Source organism: Heloderma suspectum, chromosome 8 (genome assembly GCF_057233095.1).
Source record: "Heloderma suspectum isolate Gila_16-S chromosome 8, 16-S_ref, whole genome shotgun sequence".
NCBI lineage: Eukaryota > Metazoa > Chordata > Lepidosauria > Squamata > Helodermatidae > Heloderma > Heloderma suspectum.
The window spans coordinates 41,714,996-41,728,016 of record NC_139465.1 but is presented as its reverse complement, the minus strand read 5'-3'; the positions used below and the strand labels follow the sequence as shown (position 1 = coordinate 41,728,016).

Sequence of the window (13,021 nt, the reverse complement as noted above, 5' to 3'; positions counted from 1 at the left end):
CTGGATTATTTTTAGGATACAAGGATCACGCGGCATTTAAATCCAGAAAAGAAAGGATTCCAAAATCTGGTTGAAAGGTGACCCACTGTTGCTTGTAGTAGCTGGTTCCAATCCAAATCAAGACAGGGTGGGTGAGTGGTAGAGTTTATCTGTCACTGCTTTAGAGCAGGGGTGTAGAACCTCAGGCATGGAGGCCAAAACTGGCTTGCCTAGATTGCCCAGATGGCTACACCCCTTTTCTCTGACCACCGTTTGACAGTTCCCTGGCTTTTGTGCAGTTTTTTTCCCATTCTAAAAGATTGAAATGCCTCTTCTAAGGCTTAGTTACTGTCAGTAAAAGCTTTACGGGAAAATAGGCTGGCATTTTTTGTGTTTTAGCCCCGTCCTCTTGTTTTTGGCACCACCTACCATGAAGCCCCTTCATGGATCACTGCCTTGTTGTGGCGAAGGGGCTTGTGTAACTCAGTGAAGCCATAAGCTATGCCGTGCAGGCCACCCAAGACAGACAGGTCATGGTGGAGAGTTCTGACAAAATGTGGTCCACTGGAGAAGGAACTGGCAACTAGGGATGGTGGAGAATTTCTCCCCGAAACTTCGGGGGGCTGAGCACCAACGTGTTCGGCCCCCCGAACAAGTTTCGGGGAGAAATCCTCCGCCCCCCCGCCCCCCCCCCCGGGACGGGACTTACCTTCCCTGAATGTCCCTCCCGGCGGCGGGTCCGGCTGGCGGTTCGTCCGGTGTTCGAGCGGGGCGGGAGCGGCAGCCAGTCTTTCGACCGGCTGCCGCCCCCGCCATTGCAATCAAAGAAAAAAAAAAAAAACGTCCCCTGATAGGCTACGTGACGATTCACGTAGCCTATCACGGCTAGATTTGCAAAGTCAGCCGTGATAGGCTACATGAATCATCACGTAGCCTATCACGGGTGACTTTAAAAAAAAAAAAAAAGCGCGTACGCGAATGGCGGCCCCCATAGGGAGCCGCCATTCCCATTCCTTATTTGGTCGCTGTAGTCTACGTCAATCTTTACGTAGACTACGGCGAAAATAAGGGCAACGCTATTTGCGTTGCCCTTATTTTCGCCGTAGTCTACGTAAACATTGACGTAGACTACAGCAACTAAATAAGGAACGCGAATGGCGGCTCCCTATGGGGGCCGCCATTCGCGTACGCGCTTTTTTTTTTTAAAGTCACCCGTGATAGGCTACGTGACGATTCACGTAGCCTATCATGGCTGACTTTCCAGATCTAGCCGTGATAGGCTACGTGAATCGTCATGTAGCCTATCAGGGGACTTTTTTTTTTTTTTTTTTACTTTCGTGTTCGCGGCCGGGCAAGGCGGGAAGCCTCCTCCCCGGCCTGAATTTCGGCCGGGCGAGGCGGGAAGCCTCCCCCCCTGGCCTGAATTTCGGCCGGGCGAGGCGGGAAGCCTCCCCCCCCCGGCCTGAACTTCGCGGGGGGAGCAGCGAAGCGCTCCCCCCCACCGCGAAAAAGCTGCGAGAAAAGTTAAGTGACTTTCGTTCACCCCTACTGGCAACCCACTCCAGTATTTTTGCCAAGAAAACCCCATGGAACGTGTCACAAGGCTAAAAGACATGACGCTGGAAGATGACCCCTCAGGTCGGAAGGTGTCCAATATACTACTGGGGAAGAGCAGAGGGTATTTCCAAGTAGCGCCAGAAAGAGTGAAGCAGTTGGGCCAAAGCCAAAAGGACACTCAGCTGTGGATGTGTCTGGTGGTGAAAAGAAAGCCCGATGCTGTAAAGAACAATATTCTTTAGGAACCTGGAATGTCAGATCAATGAATCAAGGTAAGCTGGAGGTGGTCAAACATGAGATGGCAAGATTGAACATCGACATCTTGGGAATCAGCGAACTAAAATGGACAAGCATGGATGAATTTAATTCAGGTGACCATCATATCTACTACAGTGGGCAAGAATCCCTTAGAAGAAATGGAGTAGCACTCATAGTCAACAAAAGGGTGGGAAAAACAGTACTGGGGTACAATCTCAAAAACGATAGAATGATCTCAGTACGAATCCAAGGCAAACCATTCAACATCACAGTAATTCAAGTCTATGCCCCAACCACTGAGGCCAAAGAAGCTGAGGTTGATCAGTTCTATGAAGACCTACAACACCTTCTAGAACTAACACCAAACAAAGATGTCCTCTTCATCATAGGGGATTGGAATGCTAAAGTAGGAAGTCAAGAAATCACCAGGACAACAGGCAAGCATGGCCTTGGTGTACAAAATGAAGCAGGACAAAGGCTAATAGAGTTTTGCCAAGAGAACACGCTGATCATAGCAAACACTCTTTTCCAACTGCACAAGAGGTGACTCTACACGTGGACATCACCAGATGGTCAATATCGAAACCAGATTGATTATGTACTTTTCAGCCAAAGATGGAGAAGCTCTATACAGTCAGTAAAAACAAGACCTGGAGCTGACTGTGGCTCAAATCATGAGCTTCTTGTTGCAAAATTTCGGCTTAAATTGAAGAATGTAGGGAAAGCCACTAAACCATTCAGGTATGACCTAAATCATATCCCTTATGAATATACAGTGGAGATGAGGAATAGATTTAAGGGATTAGACTGGATAGACAGAGTGCCTGAGGAACTATGGACAGAGGTCCGTAACATCGTTCAGGAGGCAGCAACGAAATCCATCCCAAAGAAAAAGAAATGCAAGAAAGCAAAGTGGCTGTCTGATGAGGCTTTACAACTAGCTGAGGAAAGAAGGGAAGTGAAAAGCAAGGGACAAAGGGGAAGATATACCCAACTGAATGCAGAGTTCCAGAGAATAGCAAGGAGAGACAAGAAGGCCTTCTTAAATGAACAATGCAAAGAAATCGAGGAAAACAACAGAATGGGAAAGACTAGAGATCTTTTCAAGAAAATCGGAGATCTCAAGGGAACGTTTTGTGCAAAGACAGGCATGATCAAGGACAAAGAAGGCAGGGACCTAACAGAAGCAGATGAGATTAAGAAGAGGTGGCAAGAATACACAGAAGAACTATACAGGAAAGATCTTAATGTCCCTGATAGCCATGATAGTGCGGTCACTGAACTTGAGCCGGACATCCTCGAGAGTGAAGTCAAGTGGGCCTTAGGAAGCATTACTAACAACAAAGCTAGCGGAGATGACCGTATTCCAGCTGAGCTATTTAAGATCCTAAAATTTGATGCTGTTAAAATGTTGCACTCAATATGCCAACAAATTTGGAACACTCAACAATGGCCACAAGACTGGAAAAACAATGGCCACAAGACTGGAAAATTCCAAAGAAGGGCAATGCCAAAGAGTGTTCAAACTACCGTACAGTTACGCTCATTTCACATGCTAGCAAGGTGATGCCCAGAATCCTACAAGCTAGGTTTCAGCAGCATGTGAACCGAGAACTACTGGAAGTACAACCTGGGTTTCGAAGAGGCAGAGGAACTAGAGATCAAATCGCCAACATTCGCTGGATCATGGAGAAAGCAAGAGAATTCCAGAAAAACGTCTATTTCTGCTTCATTGTCTACGCTAAAGCCTTTGATTGTGTGGATCACAACAAACTCTGGCAAATTCTGAAAGAGATGGGAGTACCAGACCACCTTACCTGTCTCCTGAGAAACCTGTACGAGGGTCAAGAAGTGTCAAGGTGGACACTGAGCCCATAGAATCCCAGAGTAGTTCTGATTCTGAGGTGGAGCAGCCGCTCCTGGGAGAGGAGCGTGCTCATCCTTCCCAGGGCCAACAGCTGGCAGAGATTCCTCCCACCAGCATTCCTGACATAGATAGCGGTGCTGGGAATGAGAGAGTGCAAGAAGAAGACTAGCTGGATGCGCGACGCCGACGCAGGGAGCAGCACCAAATGGAGGGCACGGAAAGGAGGCGTAGTGCCCGGTTGGCGTGCAAACAATGGTTGCGCCCAGAGGATCCAAGGGAAAAGGGGAGGGACTCTCCCTAGCCCATAAGTTCAGGGTCTGCCAGTGATTCTCCTTCAAACGGGGACCAACTGTTCCAACTTAGGGCATAGTTACTCTGCTGCTCATAGCTAGTCGCTGATAGTAGAGTTGTTGTAAAAAAGGAATAAAGCTTTGAAAAGAATGTCTTTGTCTGTGTCTGGACTTGGCTACTGGATTAGACTGAAAGAGGTTGCCAAGGAGCCCTTGACAAGAAGCAACAGTAAGAACCGGACATGGAACAACCGATTGGTTCAAAATTGGGAAAGGACTACGACAAAGCTGTATATTGTCGCCCTGCTTATTTAATTTATATGGAGAGTACATCATGAGAAACGCCGGGTTGGATGAATCACAGGTCGGAATTAAGATTGCCGGGAGAATTATCAACAACCTCAGATACGCAGACGATACCACCCTAATGGCAGAAAGCGAAGAGGATCTAAAGAGCCTCTTGTTGAGGGTGAAAGTGGAGAGTGCAAAAGCTGGTTTGAAACTCAACATTAAATATTTTGGCCACCTAATGCGAAGAGAAAACTCCCTGGAAAAGACCCTGATGCTGGGAAAGATTGAAGGCAAAAGAAGCAGGGAACGGCAGAGGATGAGATGGCTGGATAGCATCACTGCTGCAATGAATATGGACTTGAGCACACTCTGGGAGAGAGCGCAGGACAGGAAGGCCTGGCATGCTATGGTCCATGGGGTCACGAAGAGTTGGACACGACTGAACGACTGAACAACAGCAACCACTGCAGTGCGGCCTTGAGAACATTTCCAAAATTGGATTCAGCCCTGGGGCTGAAAGAGCTCAACCCCCCTGGGTTATAGGATTTAATTATGCCCAGAATTGATGGGCAACAGTTAACTAGGTGGGGAAAAAATGGTGGCAGAACAGAGAGGTTCTTCTTGTCATGGTGGTGGCTAAGAAATATTTATTTATTTATTATTTCATTTCTATACTGCCCAATAGCCGGAGCTTTCTGGGAGGTTCACAAAAATTAAAACCAAAGAGCACACAATAAAATAAAACAAAATATATAAAACATTATATAATACACAGAAACTGATTCCATAATGGGGTTTGGGACACTTTTAAAAATGGATGCTGGCAGGTTTCTTGCAGTCATCTTGTTCAACATAGACTGGGTTCGAGATGGCTTTAGGCAGGACAAGTTCCCAAGCAACTGGTATGAAGAGGCCTGCTGCCTCCAGTACTGGAGGTATTGTACATCCTTCATGGAGGTATGTGCTCCTCCTGAAAGCATGGCACCCTGGGGGCGTCTCTACACCAGCCTAAACTCCTGCATTTAAAACAAGGCTTTTTGCTTCCGTTTTAAATGCAGGATCATGACAGACTCCCTTTATATGCCCTTCCTTTCCCCCCTCCCCTTTCCCCCTCCTTTTCCCCATATCTGAGTCTTCCGTTATCTTTCCTTGATCTCGCTCCTCTTCTTGCCTCTTTAAGTCTTTTCATGGAGGAAACTGAAGTGGAACACAATGGGGTAATTTGATAGCTCAGTATCTGCAATCTGTTTAAAAACGGAACAAAGGGTGTTTAGTGCAGGAGACGTCTTGGAGGTTCATGGCGTCATGTAAAGAGCCTGCAAACTTCCATGAAGGAGCGATCTCTATCGCAGGATAAAAGCTCTGTGTGAAGAAAGCCTGGCTTTGGAGACTCAGTTTTCTCTCATACCAAGATCCAGCGATTCCGAAACGTTTTCCAAAGGAGTTGAAGCCGTATGGGGGACGTCAAATGTGTCTTCGACTCCAAATTTTGCTCTGACCCCATGATGCCCAAACACAGCCTCAGTCCTGGCAGGAAATCCACCAAAGACGACAGGGCGTTTACTTTCTTCTTGATGATCCTTCTATAGAGTTTTCTTAAGGAAATCGATGAGCAAATGGTGCGGGAAGCTGAAGTCCAGCTGGATAATGAAGTATCCCTATTGGGGAAGGTGGGGGGGGGAGAGGGTACAGAATAAGGTGGACTGGATGGTTGTGATGGTGCCTGGGAGGGGCTTTGCCCACAGGCAGGGCCATAGATGACAGGGCAATACATACACCTGCATTTGGCTCAGGGTGGTGTAGCAGTGTGAATTGCGACTGGGGAGACTTGGGTTCAAGTCCCTGCTCAGCCATGAAGCTCACTGGGTGACTTTGGGCCAGTCACAGACTCTCAGCCCAACCCACCTCACAGGGTTGTTGTTGTGAGGATAAAATGGAGAGGAGGAGGATAATGTAAGCCGCCTTGGGTTCCTTGCAAGAGGAAAAAAGGCGGGATATAAATGCAATAAATAAATAAATAAATAAAAATACCTTGGGTCCCTTGGAAGAAAAGGCAGGATATAATTTTATTATTATTATTATTATTATTAATAATAATAATAATAATAATATTCTTGGGTGGGATGTGGTGTAGATGGTGTGGAAAGACCACTGTTAATCAAAAGCAGAGCCGGCCCTACCATTAGGCAGAGTGTGACAGCTGCTTCAGGTGGCAGATGCAGCAAGGGACAGCAGTGAAGTGTCGGAGGACAGAGCTGGGGGTGCTATGCAGCCTGCTATGCACCTCTAAGCTAGTTGACTGTCTTCCCGTTGCCACTGTTGAATTTAGGATTTAACTATCACTTTGGTCAAGGTCAGCAAAATTACTTCAGCCAGTCCTGGCCAAAAGCACAAAGTGAATGTGATACAGGAACACAAAAGAAAAAAAAAAGTTCAATGCAGTTGGCAGATGCAGCTTGGGATTCTGAAGAATTGCTGTGAATCGAGTACTGCCTGTGTGCTTGCTTCTGCACCCCACCATAATATCAGCTCAGTCCCCTGCCCCGAGACATCATCAATCCCCAGGGCTCTGTCTTTCATGGAAAGCCTCGTAAGGCTGCCCTGAACTTTCCACTGCTAGGGAAAGGGGAAACATGGGACAATACTGTGACTCGGCCTTGGCCACTGTCATAGGGTGGGATATAAGCCCAAGTATATAAAGTGGAACTTGCCTTTTTGGTTATTATCTCAGGGTCTTTGATTTCAAACAGGTGGAGTCCTTTGCTGTTCATTAGGGAGGTTAGAGTGTGCTCAATTCCTACAGAGACAAATTAAACCCAACTTGCATGATGTCGTAATAGGATTCAGATTTTACAGCAAGAGTGCCAAATCTCTTCCAGCCCAACGGCCAAATTCCGTTTTGGAGAAGCTCTCAGGGGCCGCACTGCAGTGCTGGTAAACGGGGCGAGGCCAAAATGCCCCAAATACTGACGTCATTTAACTTTTAGAATGGGGGGTGGGGGGACTTGGAAAAGCACCAAATGATTGGGGGCAAAGGTGAGGGAGAAAAGCAGGAACCCCCTGGTGATATGAAGGGGCCATGAAGGGGATGAAATGCGGAAGGGGCCATGGCCATTTGAGGAAACTGCAGAGGGCAAGATTAGGACCCCACGTGGGCTGGATTTGGCTCCTGAGTCTGAGGTTTGGTACCCTTGCTTTACAGTGATGGGTCGGGATGGGCACTATTTTAGCAGCAGGGATACTGACGTCATGTGCCACCCCCCACCCCCTGACTTCTCTGTTCCCTCTGAGCTTAGCTGAAATTCTCACGGTGGGGGGCAGGGGGGAGATTTTTTTTTCCCAGTGACAAGATATTGCTCCCTGTTGTAATGCAAAGCATTACAATGCATCTATCTCTGGCCTGGATATTGATCCAAGTCAGAAAAGGGTTTGCGGGTGGTCTCAAAGCCCACCTCTCCTTTGACGTGGGCTTTCAAGAGCCCCAAGAGTTCTTTTCCCAACCAAGCTCAGACAACCTCCCACAATACATCTACTGGTTTTGCCCAGCTGACCCTCAGAGCTGTCTCCCCCCACCCCCTGCACCCCCACTGAAACACGACAAATAAACTCACTTGAAATCACTTCTGGGATCCCAGCAACCAAAGCGATTTTCTCCAAAACATGCCTCAGAGTCTCGTTATTCTGAAATAAGATGCAGCAAGCAATGTTATTGATTGCAGCCATATTTCCCCTTGTTATTACTGGTATTCATTTCTAAATGGATGTGAAGAAGTACTGGCGCTAACCCCAACGTCCCTGCTAAGTAAGACAGGCCAAACCTGGCCTCAAGCCCCAAAAGACACTCAGTAACTGGCCTCTCCTGCCAAGAAGCACTGGATTTAGCACTGAGGTTGAACAGAAAGGATCACACCAGTTTGGAGTTGGACAGCTGTTTATTATAAGGGAGGGGTAAAGAGAAGGGGAGAGTTAGAGGTAGTAGGTTGTACAGAAGGTTACGAAGCTGAAAGTTTGCAAGAAAACCAAAATATCCACAGAGAGCCTTTATACTGCACCCCCAAGCAAAATAACTAAACTAGCCAGCCTATCCTTTCCACATTCCTAGGTACGGGCCTCCTAGGATAGCATCCAGCCGACAGCAGGTCCCAAACCACCATGACGAAGGGAGACATCATGCCTCTCCCTTGATCTCCTCTTAAGGGCCAGCCCCAGCAACCCAGGGCAGATTTCCCTTAGCCAGTCCCCAGCTCAGGCCCCAAAGGGACCACCTTTGCCCAGAAGATCTTCCCACCACTCCCAGCTGTTATCTATTTCCCAATAGATAACTGCATAGAACCAGCTAGTACACACATCTACGAATATCAATAGAGGAGACAAAGTGGGAGTTAGAGAAGTTGCCAGCAGTCTGGGCATGAACTTCTCAGCCAGACTTGCTTCGCAGGGATGGCCCTCCCTCAGGGTGGCTCCCTCCTACGTTGGCTTCCACAACTGGGCAATCTGGCAGAGTGTCAGAGCCCTGCCCCAAACTTTTCCCGCTTCACACTACAACGGACCCTAGCATCCCTCAAGCCACGCCCCTCCTCCTCCTCCTCCTCCTCCTCCGAAACTTGAGTTCTCATTGCAGAGGAATGGGGGAGCTGTTCAGCCTGGGCCATCTGTGTGTCAAGGTCTTGGGAAGAAAGTCTCGCTGTATCTGGGCTCACTAGGGAGGGTGCCTTCCCCTGTTCTTGCTGTTCCCATTCTGATTCCGAATCTGAGCTGCCAGACATCTCCACATGCTCAGATTCATTCCTGACATCAGGTGGAGCAATTAAAAAAAAAATACAGAAAATACCAGCATAGTGTAGCTTGAAGTTCTTACTGCTAGTAACTAAGCTTTTCAACACTGTAGAACGGGGCGGAAACTGCACATCACTTGGGAAACCACCAAACGATCGGTGGCTACAGGAAATAATAATAATAATAATAATAATAATACAAATTTATATTGAGCTCTATACCAGAGTGCATTCCAATTCACCCCAAAACATACAACACAATAATATAAATAAAGTCAATAATTACACATTAAATAAACTACTAATCAAAATTTTAACTACTTACAACCAATCAGTTACAACAACCAACCAATTTGAAACCCAGTTACGAAGTGATTGTTCCTCACTCCATACCCTAACATCTACGGTTCTGACTTGAACAAATCCATTTTCAAGCCTCGTCTAAATTTGTCCAAATTTAGGCTGTTGGGCCAGGGGAAGTGGAAAGGGGGTGACCATCTGTGAAACCCCAGAGGGCTGGGTTGAGACTGCAGGTGAGCCAAATTTAGCTCACACACCTGTGGTTCTGCATCAATGGTTTAGCAGGGAAATGTCTGTGATCCTACACTTTACACTGTTGCAATAGGGAGATGTTACTATGCCTCTTTGCAGCGGATGATGCAGATTTTCCCCAGCGTTTCAGTCAGTGGACAAATTCCATTGTTAAAACAGAATTTCTTTTAGGATGCCAAATTAGGCTTATCTTGGGTGAGCTTCACTCCAGTTTCCCTAGCCATAGAAGGGGGAGTAATTGCTAGTACATATGTTGCTTTGAAATGTTATAGCCCTTCACATACATCCTCTCAATCATTCTCACGCGAACCTGTCAGGAGCGCCCTAGCTGCCTCTTGCAGTCCCCACCAATAGCCAACTCAGGACACAGACGACGAGGAATTCTTTCCAAGACTTTATCCCTTTATTACTTTATGACCCTTTCAGAATACTAGTCGCTAGCGCCAAAGCAAGGAACAGCACTGGGGAAAGATAGCTGAGTAGCCTAAGCTCCAGGTAAGGCAGTTGGTCCCTGTTTGAAGGAGAATCATGGGAAGACCCTGAATTTATGGGCTAGGGAGAGATGCTCCCTCTTTTCCTTGGGTCCTCGGGATGCGACCGTTGTTTGCATGCCAAGCGAGCACTACGCCTCCTTTCTGCGCCCTCCAGCTGTCGGTGCTCCCGGCCAGCAAGCCCCCCTCCAGAGCTCTCTCGTTGCCAGGGTCACTATCTTTCCCAGGAATGCTGGCAGGAGGAATCTCTGCCAGCTGCTGTGCTTGTGAGAGATGAGCGCGCTCCTCTCCCACGGATAGCTGTTCCTCCTCAGAATCAGAACTGCTCTGGGCTCTATTGGCTCAGTTTCCACCCTGACATCATCCCCGCTCCCATGAGGCCCCCCCTCGTGTCCCTCCCCTGGGGCCCGGGCTTGTGGGGGTACAGCTGGTGGAAATGCCTCAGCAGCAATGGAGCATGCACATTTTCCGCGGGTTCCCAGGACCGCTCATCTGGCCCATACCCCTTCCAGTCCACCAGATATTGCAGGCGGCCACGAGAAAGGCGGGAGTCCTGAATCTCTGCGACTTCAAACTCCTCCTCCCCCTCCCCCTCCACCAGCACTGGCGGCGGGGGGGAGCCGGCCGAGCGATGAGGGTCGCCAGAAACCAGGGGGGATAGCAAGGACCGATTAAAAACAGGATGGATCTTCATGGAGGGGGGGAGAGCCAGGCGAAAGGCAACCAGTTAATCTGGGCCGTAATCTGGAAAGGCCCCGTGAGGCGAGGCGCGAGCTTCCTTGCGGGCAAGTGAGAGGGGAGGTATTGGGTGGACTACCAAACTCAGTCCCCTGGTTGCAGAGATGGACCCGGCTGGCGCTGCCAGTCTGCAGAGGCCTTGTAGGCTGTCTTGGCTTGCTCGAGGGAGTCCCATAAGAGGTGGTGTACCACTCGCAACTCCTCTAAAAAGTCATGGGCCACTGGCACTGAAGAGGGAGCTAGGGTGGACGGGAAGGCCTTGGGGTGGTAACCAAAAATGGCAAAAAATGGAGTTTGGTGGGTGGAAGCATGGCAGGCATTGTTATAAGCAAATTCTGCAAGAGGCAGCAAGGAAAACCAGTCATCTTGCTGGTAATTGACATAACAGCACAAATATTGCTCCAGAGTCGCATTGGTGCGCTCGGTCTGACCGTCCGTCTGTGGATGGTGGGTGGAGGAAAGACGGAGCATCACATGGAGAAGCCCAAGTAGCTCCCTCCAGAAATGGGCAGTGAATTGGGCCCCCCTATCCGAAATGAGACCCTCAGGCCATCCGTGGAGCCGGAAAACATATGCCAAAAAAAGCTCTGCCGTCTCCCTGGCTGTGGGCAACCCAGAGCAGGGGATCATAGAATCATAAAATCATAGAATCATAGAATAGTAGGGTTGGAAGGGGCCTACAAGGCCATCGAGTCCAACCCCCTGCTCAATGCAGGAATCCAAGTCAGAGCATCCCTGACAAATGGCTGTCCAGCCTCATCTTGAACGCCTCCAGTGTGGGAGAGCCCACCACCACCCCAGGTAATTGGTTCCATAGTCGTATTGCTCTAACAGTCAGGAAGTTTTTCCTGATGTTCAGCCGGAATCTGGCTTCCTGTAACTTGAGCCCATTATTCCGTGTCCTGCACTCTGGGATGATCAAGAAGAGATCCTGGCCTTCTTCTCTGGGACAACCTTTCAAGTACTTGGATGAAATGATGAAAGGATGAAATGGGCCATCTTAGAAAACAAATCCACCACCACCAGAATAGTGGTCTTACTGTGTGAGCGAGGCAAGTCAGTGATGAAGTCAAGGGAGAGCAGTTTCCAAGGTCCTGAGGGGGTAGGCAGGGGGTGAAGCAAGCGTGTGGGCTTGCCTGAGGGGGCCTTCACCCGCTGGCAGATTGGGCAGGAGGCGACATAGGTCTTGACGTCCTGACACACACGAGGCCACCAAAAATCCCATGTCACTCCATGCAGGGTCTTGGCGAAGCCAAAATGCCCAGCGGTGGGGGAGTCATGGCACTGATGGAGGACCTTCTTACAGAGGGGTCTAGAAGGCACATAGACCCGGCCGGAATGGTAAGGCAGGCCACCTCGCAAAGAGAAGGGGGTAGAGTGGGGGAGGCCAGAGGCTAGCCCCAATTCCTCCACTTTTGTGCGGACAAAAGCATCCTAAGCCTGTTCAGAGTGAAGATGACGCCAGGTCTCCAAAGCGGACTTGATGGCCAACAGTTCCTTCTCCCAGATGGTATAATTCCTCTCAGACATGTTCAGCTTCCTGGAGTGGTAGGCGCAGGGTTGCAACCCGCTGCCCGCCCGATTTGGCTGAAAAAGCACCACCCCCACCACAAAGTCAGAGGCATCAGTTTGCACTACAAAAGGCTTCCTCAGGTCAGGATGTAACAGGATTGGCTCAGAACTAAAAAGCTCCTTAAGTTCCTCGAAAGCCTGTTGGGCAGTCGCCATCCAATGAAAAGGAGATTTCCTGCCCTTAAAGAGGTCCGTGAGAGGAGATGTCAGCCGAGCAAAGCTGGGCAGGAACTTTCTGTAAAAATTAGCAAACCCCAGAAAATGTTGCAAGTCCTTCATGGTGGATGGAGCCTACCAGGAGAGGACAGCCTGGACCTTTGCAGGATCCATCCTGATACCGTCAGCTGAGATAATGTAGCCAAGATAGTCCAAAGAGGTTACGTCAAACGCACATTTCTCCAGCTTGGCATAAAGATGGTGCTCGCGGAGGTGCTGGAGGACAGCGGAGACATGGTGCTGATGGGTGTGGGGGTCCTCAGAAAATATAAGTAAATCATCAAGATACGCACTGAGGAAAGTGTCCAAATAGTCCCGGAAGATGGCATTCATAAAACGCGAAAACGTGGGGGGGGGGGCCCGCAGGCGAGCCCAAATGGCATCACTAGGTATTCATACGCTCTGTACCGGGTGTCAAAACAGGTCTTCCACTCA

At 48.9% G+C, this 13,021-nt stretch overlaps 1 protein-coding gene across 1 annotated transcript in view; it reads right to left on the bottom strand.

Annotated features, from left to right (window-relative positions):
* Positions 1 to 4,870: 4,870 nt before the first annotated feature.
* Positions 4,871 to 13,021, bottom strand: part of CETP (cholesteryl ester transfer protein) — a 48,663-nt gene continuing 40,512 nt past the window's right edge. The window contains exons 14-16 of the mRNA XM_084812454.1: positions 7,854 to 7,923; positions 6,954 to 7,039; positions 4,871 to 5,900 (exon numbers count right to left, since the gene is read on the bottom strand). Coding sequence (XP_084668580.1) covers positions 5,826 to 5,900; positions 6,954 to 7,039; positions 7,854 to 7,923 — 231 coding nt within the window. The 3' untranslated portion in view covers positions 4,871 to 5,825. The remainder of the gene's footprint in view (positions 5,901 to 6,953; positions 7,040 to 7,853; positions 7,924 to 13,021) is intronic.